The sequence below is a fragment of the Mesoplodon mirus genome (assembly GCF_964341445.2).
Source record: "Mesoplodon mirus genome assembly, chromosome: X".
In the NCBI taxonomy this organism is placed as follows: domain Eukaryota; kingdom Metazoa; phylum Chordata; class Mammalia; order Artiodactyla; family Ziphiidae; genus Mesoplodon; species Mesoplodon mirus.
The window spans coordinates 48,760,221-48,784,845 of NC_138981.1; the positions used below are offsets into that span (position 1 = coordinate 48,760,221).

Genomic DNA, 24,625 nt, shown 5'->3' on the forward strand with positions numbered 1-24,625 from the left:
TGCATCGGCAGGCGGACTCTCAACCACTGCGCCACCAGGGGAGCCCCCAAAACAATCTTGAAAAAAGAAGGAAGTTGGAGTTCTGGACTTCAAAACTTACTACAAAGCTATAGTAATCAAAACACTGTGATACTGGCATAAAGATCAATGGAATAGACTATAGAGCTAGAAATAATCCCTCGTATAAATAGTCAAATAGATGATTTTCGACAAGGGTGTCAAGATCATTCAATGGAGAAAGGATTGTCTCTTCACAACAGGTTGGAGAAACTTGAGTATCCATGTGCAAAAGAATGAAGAACTTGTAAAAACCGAGAGCAGAATAGTGGTTACCCTTACCTTACACCATATATAAAAATTAACTCAAAATGCATCAAAGACCTAATAAACATAAGAGGTAAAATTATAAAACTTTTATAAGAAAACACAGGGGAAAAATCTTCATGATACTGGGCTTAGCAATGAATTTTTAAGTGAAAGCACACAGGCAACAAAAGATAAAATATATAAACTGAACTTAATCAAAATTTAAAACTTGTACATTAAAGGCACTATAAGACAGTGAAATGGCAATCTACAGAATGGGAGAAAATATTTGCAACTCTATATCTAATAAGGGATTAATACTCAGAATATATAAAAGAACTCCTGTCACTCAACAACAACAGCAACAACAATAACAGCCCAATTCAAAAATTGGCAAAGGACTTGAATGGACATTTTTCCAAAACAGAAATACAAATGGTGAATAAGCACACAAAAAGAGGCTCAACATCTCTAGTCATTGGAGAAATGCAAATCAAATCCAGAATGAGATGCCACTTCACACCATTAGGATGGCTATTACACACACACACACACACACACACACACACACACACACACAGAAAATAACAAATACTGGCAAACATGTGGAGTAAATAGAACCCTTGTTCATTGCTGGCGGGAATGTAAAATGAACGCTATGGAAAACAGTATGGCAGTTCCTAAAAAACTGAAATATGATCCAGCAATCCCACTTTCTAGGTATATACCAAAAAGAATTGAAAGCAGGGACTTGAGCAGATATTCGTACACTAATATCATAGCAGTGTTATTCATAATAGCCAAAAGATGGACACAATACAAATGTCCATCAGTGGATGAGTGGATAAAACATGTGTGGTATATACATACAAGTTCAGTCTTAAAAAGGAATGAAATTCTTATACATGCTACAGCATGGATGAATCTTGAAAACATTATGCTAAGTGAGATAACCCAGACACAAAAGAACAAATATTGCATGATTCCACTTATATGAGATACCTAGAATAGACAAATCCATAGATACAGAAAGTAGAATAGTGGTTACCAGGGGATGGGAAGAGTGGGGAATGGGGAGTTGTTAATTATTTTTTTTTAATATTCATTGGAGTACAATTGCTTTACAATGTTGTGTTAGTTTCTGCTGTATAACAAAGTGAATCAGCTATACACATACATATATCCCCATATCCCCTTCCTTTTGTGTCTCCCTCCCACCCTCCCTATCCCACCCCTCTAGGTGGTCACAAAGCACCGAGCTGATCTCCCTGTACTATGCAGCTGCTTCCCACTAGCTATCTATTTTACATTTGGTAGTATATATATGTCAATGCTACTCTCTTACTTCGTCCTAGCTTACCCTTCCCCCTCTCCGTGTCCTCAAGTCCATTCTCTACATCTGCATCTTTATTCCTGTCCTGCCCCTAAGTTCATCAGAACCTTTTTTTTTTTTTCTGTGGTACGCAGGCCTCTCACTGTTGTGGCCTCTCCCGTTGCGGAGCACAGGCTCCGGACGCGCAGGCTCAGCGGCCATGGCTCACGGGCCTAGCCGCTCCGCGGCATGTGGGATCTTCCTGGACCCGTGTCCCCTGCATCGGCAGGCGGACTCTCAACCACTGCGCCACCAGGGAAGTCCCAGAACCTTTTTTTTGTTTTTAGATTCCATATATATGTGTTAGTAAGTTTCTGACTTATTTCAGTCTGTATGACAGACTCTAGGTCCATCCACCTCACTACAAATAACTCAATTTCGTTTCTTTTGATGGCTGAGTAATATTCCATTGTATATATGTGCCACATCTTTATCCATTCATCTGTCGATGGACACCTGAGTTATTGCTTAATGGGTACAGAGTTTCAGTTTGGGATGATGAAGAAGTTCTGGAAATGGGTGGTAGTGAGGGTGAATGTACTTAATGCCACTGAATTGTACACTTAAAATGGTTAAAATGGTAAATTTTATGTTATGTACATTTTGTCACAATAAAAATTTATTTTAAAAAAGAGTTAAGGAACTTATAGTATTTGTCTTTCTCTGACATCTCACTGAGCACAATGCCTTAAAGGTCTTTCTATGTTGTCACAAATGGCAGGATTTCCTTCTTTCTCATGGCTGAATAATATTCCATTGTATACATATACACATCACATCTACTTTACCCATTCTTCTGTTGACAGACACTCAGGTTGTTGCCATATCTTGGCTATTGTGAATGCTGCAATGAACATGGGTATGCAGATATCCCTTCAAATTACAAATATCATACATTTATATGTGGAGTCTAAAAATCTGAACTTGTAAAATCAGAGTAGAATAGTAGTTACCAGGGGCTGAGGGGTAGGGGAATGTTATTTCAGGGTACAAACTTACAACTAGTAGAGAAATAAGTTCTAGAGATCTAATATACAGCATAGTGATTATAGTCAACAATACTGTATGGTAAACTTCAAAGTTCCTAATAGACTAAATCTTGGTTGTTCTCAACACAAAAATGAAATGATAAATATGTGACATGCATGATAAAGGTGTTAACTAACATTACTATAGTGATCATATTGCAATATGTATCTCAATTTTTTTTAAAGCCTAAAAAAAAGAGTTAAGGAACTCAAAGAACAAAAGCAAGAAACAACAAACTTAGAAGAGAGCTGGAAACAAGTAAAGTGTTTATGCTTTTCTAGCTAACCTAAAATGACTAATAAATCCTAAATGTCCCTGTAATTAGCTACAAGTCATCCTCTCATGATAGATCAGCAGATCTACTCTGAATAATTATGAATAAATTTTGATGCATTCTGATTAAATTAGCAGAACACAAGTCTTTCATGTACCAAACTAAATTACTCCACTTTATCTTTTGATCCTATGGATCAAGAGTAGTCAGCATTAAGAGTAAACAGCTTTACAAAATTACAACTGCTGTCCCAGACATAATGCTGGAGGTAAAGTCCACTAAAAAAGTATGGCCAAGATCTTCAAAGGTCCACTTCTAATTCAGTGAGAGGAAAGTAAACCTGTCAAACTAGCACCAAAATCAGAGGAAAGTTTTCAGCTACTATAGTAATCCTTCTTTAAACACAGACAGATTGACACACGGACACACACACACAGACACACACACACAGACACACACACACACACTCTCTTGTATTAATGATAACCACTTTGATAAGGTTATTTTCACACGTCGCCAATGAGTAGAGTCCGTACTCAAGAAAGGAGTGATGAACCACAAAAGGCAAACTAGAGAGCAGTGACAGCTAATGGAGCTGACAGAGTCGGAAAATTATAGTCTACAAAAATGATCCCTAAATCTACTGTCTCCAGTAGTAAGGTCACCAAAAAATGGTATCAAATATCAATTTTTAAGTGTTACAAATATTAACTTATATGGCTGATAAATATAATAGAGGTCAAATACAAATTTACCAAACAGATTTTGACTACTCCACACTTCTTTAAAAAGAAATACTGTCCTCATGTTAACTAAACACTTAATCTATTATAATATACGGAATGCTAAAAGTGTATGCAAAACCTTTCCTGAGAGAAGGCACAATACCAACATGACTAACCTGCATATGTATTTATTCAAGATAAGAAGCATTTAGTTTCTAAAAGGTAAACTATGGTGTCATCAGCTATGTCTCTTAATGCAAACACCAACAATGAACTACAGAACCAGGTCAGAGGCTATGTGGATCTGTTTCTGCAAATGTGAAAAAAGGAAAAAATCATCAACATTGTTATAAAAGCTGTATTATAAAATAACTTGTTCAAATAAAGATGAATGCTATGAAGGCTTCAAAATGGTTCTTAAATATCAATGAATATTCTGGATAAATATGAGGTTACTCAGTATTTTATCACTAACATTGAATACTCAAACATGTACCATGTGCTTTATAAGCATTATCTCTAATTCTCAACGTTTTATTTCTCAAGCTGAACAGTAGGTACACAATTTCCATTATGTTATTCTTTATTCTTTTTTTGGATATCAGAAATATTTATTATATTTTTCTTTTTAAAAAAAGTGAAAAAGTAAAGCTCCAAAATGCTAAACTGCTTAGCTTGCCCAAGGTACCAAACTGGCACAGGCAAACTGGAACTTAGGTCTGCTGTAATATGAATCCCAAGTACTTCCTAGTTCAAAGCTCTGCCTCTCAGAAACAATATTCACAGTAATGACCTCAGATACCTCATTCACAAACCACTGTCCATGGAGAGATATGTGTAAAACTAAATGAAATAAACACACACTAGGGTAGTTATAATTTGTAAATGGTAACATCAAAGTATTAATCAAGAAATCAGCATATAATAATCACAGTTTGGCCATATGAGCATGTTAAAGCTTTTAGACAGCAAGGGTATATATTAATACCTAAAGAAAAGTGCTCATCGATGGCGATAAAGATAACATATGGAAAGGGGGATGAACCACAGACATAACCAGGTTCACTTGTCTTCCAGTACTGTTGAACAAAGAGGATGTCCTCATCCAGTTAGGACCTGAGCACCCAGTTCATTCAGTCAGTATACTATTTTAGCAGGACACACAGGAACATCTAGTACCTTTGTTCTGACTCTGTACTTACTAAGCCAGCTTCTGATTATAATTTAGCTTCCCATGTATCTAACCTACAGACCAATTAGACCATATGACCTAACAACTATATCAGATAAAATTAATTCATTAATTCATTCTAAATTAATAAATTTCTGTCCTAAACCTAGGCATTTGAGTAAGCACAAGTCAGTCTCCCCAACGTGTCCAACCACCTCTGGACACTGACAAACGGTGAAGGCCAGACATTGAACCATGGCAACCCAACCATGAAACTGTTCCTCAGAGCCCCCAAGCCAGAGAGTGTCCTTAAATGACACCATTAACCAGTACCCTTTGAGCTTCAGCAGTTAGTTCAATGTTAAGAACCTTATTTTACAGGAATGATGATTTCTCAGACTAGAGTCTCTGACACTGGTCCTGAAGCCCAAAATTAAGTTCTAACTCATTTGGGGGAAAAAAAAGAATCTTATTTTAAACAGTGTCCATTTAAGAAATCATTTGTTGTAAAATTGTTAAAAACATGAAAGAGTGATCTGCTCAAATAAGTAATGAAGAGGAAATTCTTAAATCATCGATGTAAGTGTTTTAAATATACAATTGATGGACTATAAATCCTTACTCTACCCCTTTGGGAAAGTTACTTAATGTATCTAAACCTCACTTCTACCACCTGAAAACTAATCATCCCTACCTCATATAAATATTGCAAGATTAAATAAAATATTCAAATTAAGTACCTGCATAAGTACTCAATTAATATTAATTTTGATAAATGCAAAAGTGTATGACACCATTATTAATAGCTTAAGGTATACTAAAGTTGCTCAAAGACAAATTTCCCCGATTGTTGGGTTTTCAGAAACTTAACAGACATACTTAAGAGACCACATAAAACTAAGAGGTAACTCCAATTAATAAATGTAGAAGGAATGTGGGAAATAGGAAATAATCATTAGAACACCAGAGTAATACTTATTACAGGAAAAATAAACCAATGGATGCAAAAATAATAAGGGAAAGTTTGAGGAGAAATGGATATTTGCATAGTCTCAAAGTATCTATTCCCAAGATATTTATTAATCTACAAAGGGAAAATATTAATTTACAATAAAGAATACCTATCAGACACCACCCTAACCAAATGATGAAGGTTATCATAACCAGTAATCCATATCGACATCATGTACCCCCTGCTATGATGCACTGAGAAGGGTACATCATTTCTACGGTATTTTTGTCAAAATTCATAGCCTAAATCTAATCATGTGAAAACATAAGACAAACCCAAATTAGGGAACACTCTACAAACTAACTGAGCAGTACTCATTAAAAGTTCAAGATCATGAAAAAAAAGAAAAAAAGTTCAAGATCATGAAAAACAAAGATTGAAGAACTGTCACAGATTGGAAAAGACTAAAGGGATATAACTACATGCAATGTGGGATCCTGAACTGGATCATACCATTGAAAAAAGAACACCAGTAGGAAAACTGGTGAAATCCAAACAAGTTCTCTACTTTAGTTAATAGTAATGTACTAATACTAATTTCTTAAGTTTTGATAAATGTTCTCTGATTAAAATATTAGCAGAGACTTCCGGGGAAGATGGCAGAAGAGTAAGACGCACAGATCACCTTCTTCCCCAGAGATACACCAGAAATACATCTACACGTGGAACAACTCCTACAGAACACCCGCTGAACGCTGGCAGAAGACCTCAGACCTCCCAAAAGGCAAGAAACTCCCCACGTACCTGGGTACGGTAAAAGAAAAAAGAATAAACAGAGACAAAACGATAAGGATGGGACCTGCAACAGTGGCAGGGAGCCGTGAAGGAGGAAATGTTTCCACACACTAGGAAGCCCCTTCGCGGGCGGAGACTGCGGGTGGTGGAGGGGGAAAGCTTCGGAGTCGTGGAGGAGAGCACAGCAACAGGGGTGCAGAGGGCAAATCAGAGAGATTCCCGCACAGAGGACCGGTGCCGACCAGCACTCACCAGCCCGAGAGGCTTGTCTGCTCACCCACCGGGGTGGGCGGGGCTGGGGGCTGAGGCTCGGGCTTCGGATGGAGCGCAGGGAGAGGAATGGGGTTGGCGGTGTGAACACAGCATGCAGGGGGTTAGTGCACCACGGCTAGCCGGGAGGCAGTCCGGGAAAAAGTCTGGACTTGCCAAAGAGGCAAGAGACTTTTTCTTCCCTCTTGGTTTCCTGGTGCGCGAGGAGAGGGATTAAGAGCGCTGCTGAAAGGAGCTCCAGAGATGGGCGCGAACCGCAGCTAAAAACGTGGACCGCAGAGACTGGCGGGACGCTGGGGCTGCTGCTGCTGCCCCCAAGAGGCCTGTTTGCAAGCGCAGGTCACTGTCCACGCCCCCCTTCTGGGGAGCCTGTGCAATCTGCCACTGCCGGGGTCCCGGGATCCGGGGACGGCTTCCCCGGGAAAGCACACGGCGCGCCTCAGGCTGGTGCAACGTCACGCCAGCCTCTGCCACCGCAGGCTCACACCGCACTCTGTACCCCTCACTCCCCCCGGCCTGAGTGAGCCAGAGTCCCCGAAGCGGCTACTCCTTTAACCCCGTCCTGCCTGAGTGAAGAACAGATGCACTACGGCGACCTACACGCAGAGGCGGGGCCAAATCCAAAGCTAAGCCCTGGGAGATGTGAGAACAAAGAAGAGAAAGGGAAATCTCTCCCAGCAGCCTCAGAAGCAGCGGATTAAAGCTCCACAATCAACTTGATGTACCCTGCATCTGTGGAATACATGAATAGACAACAAATCATCCCAAATTGAGGAGGTGGACTTTGAGAGCAAGATTTATGATTTTTTCCCCTTTTCTTCTTTTTGAGAGTGTGTATGTGTATGCTTCTGTGTGAGATTTTGTCTGTATAGCTTTGCTTCAACCATTTGTCCCATGGTTCTATCCGTCTCTTTTTTTGTTTCCTAATAATTATTATTTATTTTAAAAACTTTATTATATTTTATCATACTTTATTTTACTATATCTTCTTTCTTTCTTTTTTCCTTCCTTCCCTCCTTCCTGCCCTCCTTCCTCCCTCCCTTCTTTCTTTCTTTCTTTCTTTTTCTTCTATTAATTCTTTCATTCTACTTTTTATCCTTTTTATTCTGAGCGGTGTGGATGAAAGGCTCTTGCTGCTGCAGCCAGGAGTCAGTGCTGTGCCTCTGAGGTGGGAGAGCCAACTTCAGGACACTGGTCCACAAGAGACCTCCCAGCTCCATGTAATATCAAACAGCGAAAATCTCCCAGAGATCTCCATCTCAACACCAGCACCCAGCTTCACTCAACCACCAGCAAGCTACAGTGCTGGACACCCTATGCCAAACAACTAGCAAGACAGGAACACAACGCCACCCATTAGCAGAGAGGCTGCCTAAAATCATAATAAGTCCACAGACACCCCAAAACACACCAGACGTGGACCTGCCCACCAGAAAGACAAGATCCAGCCTCATCCACCAGAACACAGGCACTAGACTCCTCTACCAGGAAGCCTAAACAACCCACTTAACCAATCTTAGCCACTGGGGACAGACACCAAAAACAACGGGAACTACGAACCTGCAGCCTGCAAAAAGGAGACCCCAAACACAGTAAGATAAGCAAAATAAGAAGACAGAAAAACACACAGCAGGTGAAGGAGCAAGAGAAAAACCCACCAGACCTAACAAATGAAGAGGAAATAGGCAGTTTACCTGAAAAAGAATTCAGAATAAGGATAGTAAAGATGATCCAAAATCTTGGAAATAGAACAGACAAAATGCAAGAAACATTTAACAAGGAACTATAAGAACTAAAGATGAATCAAGCAACGATGAGCAACACAATAAATGAAATGAAAAATACTCTAGATGGGATCAATAGCAGAATAACTGAGGCAGAAGAACGGATAAGTGACGTGGAAGATAAAACAGTGGAAATAACTGATGCAGAGCAAAGAAAAAAGAATGAAAAGAACTTTGGACAGTCTCAGAGACCTCTGGGACAACATTAAACACACCAACATTCGAATTATAGGGGTTCCAGAAGAAGAAGAGAAAAAGAAAGGGACAGAGAAAATATTTGAAGAGATTATACTTGAAAACTTCCCTAATATGGGAAAGGAAACAGTTAATCAAGTCCAGGAGGCACAGAGAGTCCCATACAGAATAAATCCAAGGAGAAATACGCCAAGACACATATTAATCAAACTGTCAAAAATTAAACACAAAGAAAACATATTAAAAGCAGCAAAGGAGGGCCTCCCTGGTGGCGCAGTGGTTGAGAGTCCGCCTGCCGATGCAGGGGATACGGGTTCGTGCCCTGGTCTGGGAGGATCCCATATGCCGCGGAGCGGCTGGGCCCGTGAGCCATGGCCGCTGGGCCTGCGCATCCGGAGCCTGTGCTCCGCAACGGGGGAGGCCACAACAGTGAGAGGCCCGCATACCGCAAAAAAAAAAAAAAAAAAAAAAAAAAAAAGCAGCAAAGGAAAAACAACAAATAACACACAAGGGAATCCCCATCAGGTGAACAGCTGATCTTTCAGCAGAAATTCTGCAAGCCAGAAGGGAGTGGCAGGACATATTTAAAGTGATGAAGGAGAAAAACCTGCAACCAAGATTACTCTATGCAGCAAGGATCTCATTCAGATTTGATGGAGAAATTAAAACCTTTACAGACAAGCAAAAGCTGAGAGAGTTCAGCACCACCAAACCAGCTTTACAACAAATGCTAAAGGAACTTCTCTAGGCAAGAAGCACAACAGAAGGAAAATACCTACAATTATGAACCCAAAACAATTAAGAAAATGGGAATAGGAACATACATATCGATAATTACCTTAAATGTAAATGGACTAAATGCTCCCACCAAAAGACACAGATTGGCTGAATGGATACAAAAACAAGACCCATATATATATATATATGCTGTCTAAAAGAGACCCACTTCAGACCTAGAGACACATACAGACTGAAACTAAGGGGATGGAAGAAGATATTCCATGCAAATGGAAACCAAAAGAAAGCTGGAGTAGCATTTCTCATATCAGACAAAACAGACTTTAAAATAAAGACTATTAGAAGAGACAAAGAAGGACACTACATAATGATCAAGGGATCGATCCAAGAAGAAGATATAACAATTGTAAATATTTATGTACCCAACATCGGAGCACCTCAATACATAAGGCAAATACTAACAGCCATAAAAGGGGAAATCGACAGTAACACACTCATAGTAGGGGACTTTAACACCCCACTTTCACCAATGGACAGATCATCCAAAATGAAAATAAATAAGGAAACACAAGCTTTAAATGATACATTAAACAAGATGGACTTAATTGATATTTATACGACATTCCATCCAAAAACAACAGAATACACATTTTTCTCAAGTGCTCATGGAACATTCTCCAGGATAGATCATATCTCAGGTCACAAATCAAGCCTTGGTAAATATTAGAAAATGAAATTGTATCAAGTATCTTTTCCGACCACAATGCTATGAGACTAGATATCAATTACAGGAAAAGATCTGTAAAAAATACAGACACATGGAGGCTAAACAATGCATTATTAAACAACCAGGAGATCACTGAAGAAATCAAAGAGGAAATCAAAAAATACCTAGAAACAAATGACAATGGAGACACGACGAACCAAAACCTATGGGATGCAGCAAAAGCAGTTCTAAGAGGGAAGTTTATAGCAGTACAATCCCACCTTAAGAAACAGGAAACATCTCGAATAAACAACCTGACCTTGCACCTAAAGCAATTAGAGAAAGAAGAACAAAAACATCCCAAAGTTAGCGGAAGGAAAGAAATCATAAAAATCATATCAGAAATAAATGAAAAAGAAATGAAGGAAACGATAGCAAAGATCAATAAAACTAAAAGCTGGTTCTTTGAGAAGATAAACAAAATTGATAAACCATTAGCCAGACTCATCAAGAAAAAAAGGGAGAAGACTCAAATCAATAGAATTAGAAATGCAAAAGGAGAAGTAACAAATGACACTGCAGAAATACAAAAGATCATGAGAGATCACTACAAGCAACTCTATGCCAATAAAATGGACAACCTGGAAGAAATGGACAAATTCTTAGAAATGCACAACCAGGGAGAAATAGAAAATATGAACAGACCAATCACAAGCATTGAAATTGAAACTGTGATTAAAAATATTCCAACAAACAAAAGCCCAGGACCAGATGGCTTCACAGGCGAATTCTATCAAACATTTAGAGAACAGCTAACACCTATCCTTCTCAAACTCTTCCAAAATATAGCAGAGGGAGGAACACTCCCAAACTCATTCTACGAGTCCACCATCACCTTGATACCAAAACCAGACAAGAATGTCACAAAGAAACAAAACTACAGGCCAAGATCACTGATGAACATAGATGCAAAAATCCTGAACAAAATACTAGCAAACAGAATCCAACAGCACATTAAAAGGATCATACACCATGAACAAGTGGGGTTTATTCCAGGAATGCAAGGATTCTTCAATATATGCAAATCAATCAACGTGATACACCATATTAACAAATAGAAGGAGAAAAACCATATGATCATCTCAATAGATGCAGAGAAAGCTTTTGACAAAATTCAACACACATTTATGATAAAAACCCTGCAGAGAGTAGCATAGAGGGAACTTTCCTCAACATAATAAAGGCCATATATGACAAACCGACAGCCAACATAGTCCTCAATGGTGAAAAACTAAAACCATTTCCACTAACATCAGGAACAAGACAAGATTGCCCACTCTCACCACTCCTATTCAACATAGTTTTGGAAGTTTTAGCCACAACAATCAGAGAAGAAAAGGAAATAAAAGAATCCAAATCGGAAAAGAAGAAGTAAAGCTGTCACTGTTTGCAGATGACATGATACTATACATAGAGAATCCTAAAGATGCTACCAGAAAACTACTAGAGCTAATCAATGAATTTGGTAAAGTAGCAGGATACAAAATTAATACACAGAAATCTCTGGCATTCCTATATACTAATGATGAAAAATCTGAAAGTGAAATCAAGAAAACACTCCCATTTACCACTGCAACAAAAAGAATAAAATATCTAGGAATAAACCTACCTAAGGAGACAAAAGACCTGTATGCAGAAAATTATAAGACACTAATGAAAGAAATTAAAGATGATACAAATAGATGGAGAGATATACCATGTTCTTGGATTGGAAGAATCAACATTGTGAAAATGACTCTACTACCCAAAGCAATCTACAGATTCAATGCAATCCCTATCAAACTACCACTGGCATTTTTCACAGAACTAGAACAAGAAATTTCACAATTTGTATGGAAACACAAAAGACCCCGAGTAGCCAAAGCAATCTTGAGAACGAAAAACGGAGCCGGAGGAATCAGGCTCCCTGACTTCAGACTATACTATAAAGCTACAGTAATCAAGACAGTATGGTACTGGCACAAAAACAGAAAGACAGATCAATGGAACAGGATAGAAAGCCCAGAGATAAACCCACGCACATATCGTCACCTTATCTTTGATAAAGGAGGCAGGAATGTCCAGTGGAGAAAGGACAGCCTTTTCAGTAAGTGGTGCTGGGAAAACTGGACAGGGATATGTAAAAGTATGAGATTAGATCACTCCCTAATGCCATACACAAAAATAAGCTCAAAATGGATAAAAGACCTAAATGTAAGGCCAGAAACTATCAAACTCTTAGAGTAAACCTAGGCAGAACACTCTATGACATAAATCACAGCAAGATCCTTTTGGACCCACCTCCTAGAGAAATGGAAATAAAAACAAAAATAAACAAATGGGACCTAATGAAACTTCAAAGCTTTTGCACAGCAAAGGAAACCATAAAGAAGACCAAAAGACAACCCTCAGAATGGGAGAAAATATTTGCAAATGAAGCAACTGACAAAGGATTAATCTCCAAAATTTATAAGCAGCTCATGCAGCTCAATAGCAAAAAAACAAACAGCCCAATCCAAAAATGGGCAGAAGACTTAAATAGACATTTCTCCAAAGAAGATATACAGACTTCCCACAAACACATGAAAGAATGCTCAACATCACTAATCATTAGAGAAATGCAAATCAAAACTACAATGGTGTATCATCTCACACCGGTCAGAATGGCCATCATCAAAAACTCTAGAAACAATAAATGCTGGAGAGGGTGTGGAGAAAAGGGAACACTCTTGCACTGCTGGTGGGAATGTGAATTGGTACAGCCACTATGGAGAACAGTATGGAGGTTCCTTAAAAAACTAAAAATAGAACTACCATATGACCCAGCAATCCCACTACTAGGCATATACCCTGAGAAAACCATAATTCAAAAAACACATGTACCAAAATGTCCATTGCGGCTCTATTCACAATAGCCCAGAGATGGAAACAACCTAAGTGTCCATCAATGGATGAATGGATAAAGAAGATGTGGCACATATATACAATGGAATATTACTCAGCCATAAAAAGAAACAAAATTGAGCTATTTGTAATGAGGTGGATAGACCTAGAGTCTGTCATACAGAGTGAAGTAAGTCAGAAAGAGAAAGACAAATACTGTATGCTAACACATATATATGGAATTTAAGAAATAAAAATGTCATGAAGAACCCAAGGGTAAGACAGGAATAAAGACACAGACCTACTTGAGAATGGACTTGAGGATATGGGGAGGGGGAAGGGTAAGCTGTGACAAAGCAAAAGAGAGGCATGGACATATATACACTACCAAACGTAAGGTAGATAGCTAGTCGGAAGCAGCCGCATAGCACAGGGAGATCAGCTCGGTGCTTTGTGACCGCCTGGAGGGGTGGGATAGGGAGGGTGGGAGGGAGGGAGACGCAAGAGGGAAGGGATTTGGGATCAGATGTATATGTATAACTGATTCACTTTGTTATAAAGCAGAAACTAACACACCATTGTGAAGCAATTATACTCCAATAAAGCTGTAAAAAAAAATATTAGCATAAGGGAGAACTGAGTGAAGAACATACAGGAACTTCTGTAGTATCTTTGCTATTCTGTTAGTAGCAAGTTATCTCTAAATAAAAAAGAAAACTAAGTAGTAAAGGAGTAGTATCCATGTTGCTTGCTATTCACAACCCTACCATTTCTTTCAAACAAATCTATATTTAACAGCCCTTTCATCTTTTCACTAATTCCAATCTCCAAGCCGCCTTCTTACTGACTATAAACTCCCTCTGCTGTAAGCTTTATGAAAATGGTGCCTGTGTCTGATTTTTATCCCCATTACGTCCCTAGCAGCACAGTTCTGGTACACTGTAGGTACTGAATATTTATTTGTTGAATGAATGAACAAATGAATGAATCATAGCTATGTGTACTGTATTCATTTCCTATTGCTGCTATAACAAATTACCACAAATTTAGTGGCTTAAAACAACACAAATTTATTATCTTCCAATTGTAGAGATCAAAAATCCAAATGAGGGCTTCCCTGGTGGCGCAGTGGTTGAGAGTCCACCTGCCGATGCAGGGGACACGGGTTCGTGCCCCGGTCCAGGAAGATGCCACATGCCGCGGAGCGGCTAGGCCCGAGAGCCATGGCCACTGAGCCTGCGCGTCCGGAGCCTGTGCTCCGCAACAGGGGAGGCCACAACAGTGAGAGGCCCGCGTACCGAAAAAAAAAAATCCAAATGAGTCTCTCTCAACTAAAATCAAGGTGTTGGCAAGGCTGTGTTCCTTCTGTACGCTCTAGGGAAGAATCTGTTTCCTTGCCTTTCCCAGCTTTTAGAGGTTGCCCACATTCCTATCACTGCAACCTCAGCTTCCATTGTCAGATTTCCTTCTGACTAATGGCCATCTTTCCTCTCAAAAGGACCCTTGTGGGACTTCCCTGGTGGTCCAGTGGTAAAGAATCCACCTTCCAAAGCAAGGGACGTGGGTTCGATCCCTGGTTGGGGAACTAAGATGTTCCCACATGCTGCAGGACAACTAAGCCTGTGCAGCACAACTACTGAGCCTGCACACGTCAACGAGAGAGCCCGTGTGCCACAAACTACAGAGCCCACACACCCTGGAGCCCATGCGCCACACCTAGAGAGAGAAAAACCCGCACATCACAATTAGAAAGAAGCCCGCGCAGCGCAACGAAAGATCCCGCGTGCCGCAACTAAGCCCCAACGCAGCCAAATAAATAAATGAATATTTTTTTTTAAAAAGGATCCTTGTGATTACACTGGGCCCACCCAGATATTCCAGGATAATCTACCTATCACAAGGTCTTTAGTTTAATTGTAGCTGCAAAATCCATTTTGCAATGTTATGTAACATATTTATAGGTTCCAGGGATTAGGACATGAACATCTTTGGGGTGCAATTATTCATTCATCCAACTAGATGTATCAATTTGTTATCTATCAAGCAGATAGTTAGCTCAAAACTAATTCATTGAACTAACTGGGGAAATTAATGGTATTTCCCAGACCAAGTCTGTCTCCTGCCACTCTCACCCTTTGTCATTTTATGAAAACATCTGTCTTTGGTTTATACTTAATAAAGTTATGTGACTAGCTTTTAAACAAAGCAACTAGAACATACATAGTTAAGCAAGTTTTATCCCTCCTTCCTTCGATGTAATCATTCTTTGCCTATGAGAGTATTGCACTTTGAGGGCTGGGTCTGATGAAGACAGTGGGAAATTAAAACTGAATAACACTATTTAGGGTGTGCTTATATGTAATGAAGCATTTTCTTGTGTAGCTCTAACAGAATCTGGAATCACTTCCAAGAGGGTCATAACAAAACTATTTTAAGGGAAAAAATATCCCAGAGTGAATACTTTAGACAACAATATTTATTCAGAAACAGAAATTCTAGCATATATTTTTAATTACTTTTTCCTTTATTGGAAATTCAGCTATTTTCACATTATTATCTAATTCTAATTTCACAATTAAACGTACATCTGCCTAAAAATATACTTCTCCCCAAAGTGTTTTTATTTGATAAATGAAAATAAAACAGAAACAAGTTCCTCCACAATTTTGATAAGATACTCTAGGCATGGAAGTACAGATCTTTAAACTGTTACTTCTACTGCATTGCTTGGAATATATTCACTACTATAATCAAAGTGTATAAGAATGCTCACTCAACACATCAACTTGCTACAGTCAACTATGTCTTTTTTTTAATCTTTCTTTTCAGTGCCATTTTTGGTTCAGTTCAGAGACTATAGCTGACTTGTTAGAGGTCTAGTTGTTAGATGTTACTTAAAGAAGGCCTGTTTAATTACCTTGAAAAGCACACAATCACAGAATTTACCCCATAGTGAAGCTTATTACAAGCACACTCAAATACATTTTAGAAACAGTCAAATAAAAAAAATTTTACATATCAACGATGTTCCTTCAATTGGAAAATAGCATTATATGAAAACTCAGTTCCATCAAGAAAACAAATGACAAGCATGCTAGCAGAAGTAAAGCAAAAACTGGTTGTGTTTCCGTATGTAAAAGCAAGGTGTTGTTGATTTTCACATTGTTAGTGTAGGAGAAAACTATTACAAACTCTTGTGACTGACTCCTTCTAAAAGTTACTAAACAGGTCTTTTAGTGACATGTGACCAGGTCTTTCAACATCATGAACTAAAAGCCTTCTAAATAAAATGTATGACTGACAGCCCTCACTCACAATAAATTACCAATTTACCAAGCAATTACCAAGTAATTTACAAGTTCTTTACAAAGAACAACAGGTTCTTCCCAATAATGCATTAAAAAATCAAATTATAGAAACCATAAAATATGACAAACTGTTGAAATGCAAATGTTTATGGCCAAATCCTAAATCTGACCCACATCATCAAAGGATTTGTTTGTTTTTAACATCCTCAAAGTCAAATATCAGCAGTAAAATCTGTCTCTCCTGGTTCTTTGCACTGCCCTAAAGTCCATGTATTCTAAATAAATGGATATGAGGCTTTTAAGAATTGTTACACAAGGCTCAAATATCTACAATAGGTGGAAATGCCATCAAGAGAAAAAGGTATAAAAACCTTTTTTTGAGCTGTGAATTTCAAATCAAACATGCAAAAGTAAAATTTTAAGAAAGAAAAGAACTGCCAAATTTCAGGGGAGAAAATTAAGAGGTGGTGTGTATGCAATAAAATATAGTTTACATATTTTAATGATGTTAATAAATAGAAAATATGTGTCAAATTGATAACAAAAGTATAGACACACCAATTTTATATATTATACACACACACATATATATAAACAAAGGTTGGGAAAGAATCAAGAATAATTTAAACATTTAAACTGCTCACTGGGATGTTTTTCAACAAAATTATTTAATTATATAATAAAGAGTAAGACTTTACAGAAAAGATATGAGAAATTGTACATTACAAACTGCATACTACTCACAGGAAAGTAATTAAAAGATGATGCCCTTATCCTTCTGGGATTCTAAATAAGTTAGTTTTTCCTAATTCCAAATATGCAGAAAGTGACATGAGATCCAAAAATTGTATCAACTAAGTCCACTAATTCTGACATTCCTTTCAGAATAGCAGACTGCAATTGCTGTTCTTTGTATAAATTAAAATGTACTTTATTTTTGTAAATTAAAATTTACAACATTTGCTCCACATGAGAGATCCCCAAATCTGGCTATATATCCAATTACTTGGAGAACTTTTAAAAGTAAGTTCCTGTAGGGAATTCCCTGGCGGTCCAGTGGTTAGGACTCTGAGCTTCCACTGCAGGGGCCACAGGTTCGATCCCTGGTTGGGGAACTAAGATCCCTCAAGCTGCACAGTGTGACCAAAAACTAATAATAATAAAATAAAACTTCATAAAAAATATAAATAAATAAATAATAAAAGTAAGTTCCTGGGGCTTCCCTGGTGGCACAGTGGTTAAGAATCCGCTTGCCAATGCAGGGGACAAGGGTTTGAGCCCTGGTCCGGGAAGACCCCACATGCCACGGAGCAACTAAGCCCGTGTGCCACAACTACTGAGCCTGCACTCTAGAGCCCACGAGCCACAACTCCTGAAGCCCATACACCTAGAGCCCGTGCTCTACAACAAGAGAATCCACCGCAATGAGAAGCCCACACACCGCAAGGAAGAGTAGCCCCCCTGCTCACCGCAACTAGAGCCCGCATGCAGCAACGAAGACCCAGCACAGCCAAAATTAATTAATTAATTAATTTCTTTTAAAAAGTAAGTTCCTGGGCCTCACCTCCTGAAGATACTAATTTAGAAAGTCTGGAGTGGATGCCAGGAATCAGTATATATGATATAATATAAAGCTCATGTTGGTGTATTAAGGGAATTCCTCCTCTGATTCAGCTAGCTCTTGGAATTAGTCCCTTATTTCAGTGCTTTTCAAGCTCTACTGTGCATACAAATCACCTGCAGATGTTACTAAGAGGTAGACTCTGATTCAATAGTCTGGGATGAGGCCTAGGAACCTGCAGCTCCAAGTTCCCAGGTGATGTCCATGCTGCTGGTCCAGAGACTACACTTGGAGTAATAAGACCTTATGGGATCTTTCAACCTCTCCACAGGTGAATAATAGAAGGTATCCCCTAGGCAGTTCCTACCACTAAAATATTTTCAAGTTTTACCGAAACATTCTTTAGCATAGCTAGAGCACACAATTTGCAAAATACTTGACATACCTTCCCTACGTGTCCTACTACCAAGTGAACGGAAATTATCTCCCCCATTTACAAACAGAGTATCACTAAAAGATGAGTGTTACTGCAGTCAAAAGATTTATAATATAAATAAGTACTAGAGATGTAATGTACAACATGCTAAAGATAACACTATTACTGTATGTTATCTATGAAAATTGTTAAGGGAGTAAATCCTAAGGCTTCTCATCACAAGGAAAAAATATTTTTTTCTATTTAATTTTGTATCTATTTGAGACGATGTTCACTAAACTTACTGTGATAATCATTTCATGATGTATTTAAGTCAAATCATTATGCTGTACACCTTAAACTTACACAGTGTTGTATGTCAATTATATCTCAATAAAACTGGAAGAAAAAAAGCAAACGACAATAGCAAGAACAACAAAGGACCAGATAGTAAATATTTTACATTTTGTGGCCCCCACCCCAAAAAAAGATGAGTGTTACTGAAATCACAATGCAGAGATTAAATTAAAATTTACATAATTTTCAATATATATATATGCAAGGATATTGATCACAACCATGGTTATAATAGTGAAATATCGGAGAAAAATCTAGAAGTCCAACAATAGAGAACTGATTGAATAACTTATAAGGGCATCTATTAAAAATAATGATGTAAATGTACAATTACCAGTAATGAAAAGATGTTCAAGATAAATTTTTAAAAAAAGTTTTGTTCAAACCTAATAGTACGATTCCGTGGGGGTGGCATACAGTCATATATACATTTATGCAAAAGAAAGAGTCCATAAAGATATATACTGAAATGTTTAAAGCATCCTCAAAGTAGTATAATTTCAGGCGATCTTAATGTTTGTTTACTCGCAGTATCTAATATTCCTACTGTGACACAGACCTTAAAATAAAATTCTTAAAGGGTAAAAAGGGGGTAAGAAGAAAACCAAGTAAACCCCAGACAGCACACGCACACATCTTTTAAGAACTACTAGAATGGCTTGACTGCTAGGTAACTTTCATTCCAAAGAGTCGTCAAGGGACTTCCTACACTCGAAGCACTTTGAAAGCTTGTTAAAATTGCAGTCTTGCATCCCACCCCAGACTTACAGAATCTCAGTCTCTGACAATAGTCTCCTGAATCTGCATACAAAGCAAACACTGACAGAGTGTTTTGAAACAAAAGGAGAGTAAAGTTTTTTAAAAAAACAGAAAAAAACAGAGTAAAGTTTTGAAACAAAAGGCTTCCTAGAAATGCAGGGACCAAGACTAAATTTCAACCTATCTAAATGGCAATCTATAGCAAATTCAGAAGGCGTGAAATCATGGTACACACCTACACACAGAGACCACTGGAATTTGAACAACAAAAAAACCTGTACTTAGTGATTGGCTTTATTTAATCTTAATTTTAAGCATCTCTTGTGAACACTGACCATTTCCCATGAGCTGGCTGAGGTCACAAAGGTTTTCCTTATATTCAACCTACATCTGTCTGAAACTATTCCTATTATAACCCTTTCTATGATGTTCTGTCTCCATTTAGTCCTTCATTAGTTACAAGTACCATATAAACATTTATTATGGAAACAAATATCTAGGTAATTCAACTATTCTTCTGATGCTTTCACTTCTCCTTCCTAAACAACATTCCAGTTGACTAAGCTCAGTAGATTCTGGTGATTATTTTTTCCAGAGATCCTCTCTGAGGTAAACTCAAAGGCATGGAGAGGAGTTTATATTACTAGAAGCCCTCAAAGAAACAAGAAAACCATTTCCTGTTCTGAAAAACAACACATGAACCCCCAAAAGTTTGTTGAAAGAAAAAGAGAGATGGGAAATATCATACTGCATATATCCCTAACATATCACACTCTCAAATATTTAGTATAGGGCTTCCCTGGTGGCGCAGTGGTTGAGAGTCTGCCTGCCGATGCAGGGGACACGGGTTCGTGCCCCGGTCCGGGAGGATCCCACATGCTGCGGAGCAGCTGGGCCCGTGAGCCATGGCCGCTGAGCCTGTGCTCCGCAACGGGAGAGGCCACAACAGTGAGAGGCCTGCATACCGCAAAAAAATAAAAATAAAAAATAAAATAAAATAAAACAAAATAAAATTTAGTATAACAATCAACTCATAAGGCATACATTTACTAAAAGTTTTCAAAATGAGACATTAAGAGTTTCGGGAATTTCCTAAGGGTAATGAATTAGGAGCATTTCTCCAAAGAAAGGCAGAATAGACTTTTTCCCTTTAAAACAGAGGGGAAAACAACAGGAAAAACAAAAGTTTGGCGTGAGCTCCTAAGAGGATCTAACAAAGGAGCATAATTTCAGGGATGTGGGGACAAGTCCTTCGTTTTATTTTAATCCATGATACATTTTAATACTGGATCACTCAGAAGCCCAGGCCAGCTAAAACTGGAATGTATTAAAACCAAGAAGATTGTATACGTACCTGCAGCTCACACCAAGCAACCTCAACCCATGTTTCAGTGTCCAGTCCTTTATATACTGTTTTAAATGCTCCTCTTCCCAGCTCTATGTCAAATTTCAGGAATCTGCCACTAGGAGAAGTAGCTACAGCCTTCATTTCTGCTTCTTCTTCCATTTCCTTTTCATTTTTCTCCTTGAAACAATCTTTTGAGGATTCTGACATTCCCTTTGAACATTGCTCGTATTTAACTTCTTGTCTGCCTCTTAGCACATTTGTAGGAAGCTTTTCTACTCTTGGAATATTTGTTGCAGTCTTTATTCTCTCATCTTTGGAGGAAGATTCAGCAACTTTGCCATCTTCTGTCATCTCAACACTCTTTCGAAAGAATCTCTTCCTTTCTATAGTTTCTCCAGAAGCACAGAAGGTACTGTTTTTCTCCTTTAGTCTAGCTTCCACTGTCAAAGTTGCTGCAACCTGACGAACTCTGTTTTCCAATGAAACTCCATCAGGTTTCTCAGAATCTTCTGTGCTAGCTGGCTCCCCTGAATCAGTATCCATTGTAATTAAGGTTGGCACTAAAATTTTTCCTGTTCCACTCTTCAGTCCAGTCGCATCTCAGGTATCAAAATTATCAGAATAGACTTCCTTTTATGTGGTCATATGTTTCCATAGCAACCTGAAGGGGAAAAAAGGATATATTAAAATCACCCCACAAAGGAAATCATTAAGGAGAAAAGTCACCTGACTGTTTAATCCCTTTTTTCTTAATAAGAAGTTTGCTCTTTTTTCTGTCCAATCTTAGCAACCAGCAGACTCCAGGGACTGTGTCTTATCTTGTTTACCACTGTAGTCCTCAGTGCTTAGCAGACTACTTGGCATATAGCTCAATAAGTCTTCATATTGCATGAACGTTGGTTAGCAATCTAGTTCTCATACCCTTCTATCCATCATATTTTTTCCCCAAGGGGCTTAAAATTCTTTTAATCAACTTTCTCAGGTATAATTGTCATATAGTAAATTACATGTGTTTAAAATGTACAATTTGATAAATTTTGACACAGATGTACACCTCTGAAACCATCTCCAAAATCAAGACAATGAACATATGCTTCTCCACCAAGAGCTCTCACTCCTGTCCCTTTGTAATTCCTCTAAGTAGTCCATTATCTGGATATATCATAATTTGTTTATTTATTCACCTCTTGATGACATTTGGGTTGAATGTCACTTATGGACTATTATGAATAAGGTTGCTATGAAGATCTGTGTACAAATCTTTACATGGACATATACTCTCATTTATCCTGAGAAAGTACCTAAGAGTAGAATGGCTGTATCAGAAAATGTATGCTTAACCTTTAAAGAAACTGCCATCTGTTTTTCAAGGTGGTTGTATCATTTTGCATTCCCAGGGGCAGTACATTAGAATTCCAGTTCCTCCATATCTTCATCAGTACTCTACACTGCCAAATCAATATACTTTGAAAGTCAATAAGACTAGTATTACCTGCAAGTGGGAAAAGGTAATTAAGAATGCCTCACTTAGGTAGAGAATTTTTTCTTTAACTTATTTTGACATAATTTTGGACTTGGAAAAAGACCTGCAAGAATATACAAAGAATTTAGTATATCCTTCACTCACATCCCCAAATGTTAACATTTTAGATTGGACATTTTTAAGTAAGGATAACTCTATTCAAAAAAAAAAAGAATAACTCTATTCACTTAAGTAAAGGTAACTTATCCAGAAACCTCAAAAGCAAAGATCCATAAGTAAGACAAAAGGATTGCTAAGCAGACAAAACTAGGTAAAAATCAGAGAATTTAAGTAGGAAAAAGCCTTCAAAATTTTATAACTGCAGAACCTCTTTTAAAAAATGAAATCTTGGGGCTTCCCTGGTGGCGCAGTGGTTGAGAGTCCGCCTGCCGATGCAGGGGACACGGGTTCGTGCCCAAGTCCGGGAAGATCCCACATGCCGCGGAGCGGCTGGGCCCGTGAGCCATGGCCGCTGAGCCTGCGCGTCCGGAGCCTGTGCTCCACAACGGGAGAGGCCACAACAGTGAGAGGCCTGCGTACCGCAAAAAAAAAAAAAAGAAAAAAGAAATCTTACTCAGAATCCTAATATAAAAATAGAGGGGAAAGTAGTGCTGCTTTGGTATAATAATTTTAATTATAATGTCTGGTCACCTGGTTTCCCAAACTATAGAATAAGAGCAGCAAAGTAGAGAAATGGGGAAATGAGTGTTCCTTCAGCCTTTTAAAAACCAACCCTAAGACAAAAAATATTACTAGAGACAAAGAAGGACATTTTATAAGCATGGAGAGATTAATTCACCAGGACAATATAACAATTATAAACATATACACATCTAACAACAGAGCCCCAAATACATTAAATAAAAACTGAGAAAACTGAAGAGAGAAATAAACAATTCAGTAATAACAGTAGAAGATGTTAATACCCCATTCTCAATAATGGGGAGAAAAATGAGACAGAAAACGAGCAAGAATCTGGAAAACTTGACCAATACTATCAATCAACTTGACCTAACTGCCATCTATAAAACACTCCACCCAGCAAGAACAAAATATACATTCTTTTCAAGCACACATGGAAAAATCTCGAGAACTGATCATGTACTATGCAATAAAATAAATCTCAATAAATTTAAAAGGATTGAAACCAAAGTATGCTCTCCTACCACAAAAGAATTAAATTAGGAATGAACAGAATAAGGTAAGGGTATATAGATCAATGAAATAGAATTGAGAGTCTAGAAGTAAACCTTAACATTTATGGTCAACTGATTTTCAAGAGAGAGGCCAAGACAATTCAATGGGAAAAGAACAGTCTTTCAACAAAAGGTACTGGGACAACTGGATATCCACATACAAAAGAATGAAGTTGGACTCCTACCTCACACCATACAAGAAATGAACTCAAAGTGGAACATGGACTGAAACTATAAAACTCTTAGAAGAAAACATTAAAGTAAATTCTATGCCTCTGGGTTATGCAATGGTTTCCTAAGTACAATAGCAAAAGTACAAGTGATAAAAGAGAAAATTGAGAAGCTGGACTGCAACAAAATTTAAAACTTTTGTGCTTCAAAGGATGCCATCAAGGAAGTGAAAAGTGAAAAGGCTGCGAGAAAATATGTGCAAATCATATCCTGATAAGGGACTGGTATTCAGAATATATAAAGAATTCCAACAATTCAATAGTGAAAAGATAAATAATCCAATGGGCTAAATATCTGAATAGGTATTTCTCTAAAGAAGATATACAAGTGGCCAATAAACACATGAAAAGATGTTCCACATTGTTACTCATTAGAGAAATACAAATCATAATCACAAATACTACTCCATACCCATGAGGATGGTTACAATAAAAAAGACAAGACAGTAACAAGTGATGGTGAGGATATGGAGAAAATAGACCCCTAATACATTGCTGGTGGGAATGTACAATAGAACACAGTCTGGCAGATCCTCAACAAGTTAAACATAGAGTTACTATATGAATACCATCTACCCAAGAGAAATGAAAACTTATGTCCACACAAAAACGTATACACAAGTGTTCATAGCAGCACTAGTCACAATAGCCAAAAGGTGGAAACAATCCAAATGTCTAACAACAGTTGGA

General features: G+C 38.1%; 1 protein-coding gene across 4 annotated transcripts in view; it reads right to left on the reverse strand.

The window, feature by feature from the left end:
- WNK3 (WNK lysine deficient protein kinase 3) overlaps nucleotides 1–21,530 on the reverse strand; it is a gene marked incomplete at both ends in the record, with an annotated part of 135,730 nt that extends 114,200 nt beyond the window's left edge. For all 4 annotated transcript variants that reach the window (XM_082609083.1, XM_082609082.1, XM_082609081.1 and 1 more), the window contains one exon: nucleotides 20,994–21,530. In XM_082609083.1, coding sequence (XP_082465209.1) covers nucleotides 20,994–21,530 — 537 coding nt within the window. The remainder of the gene's footprint in view (nucleotides 1–20,993) is intronic.
- Nucleotides 21,531–24,625: the final 3,095 nt, after the last annotated feature.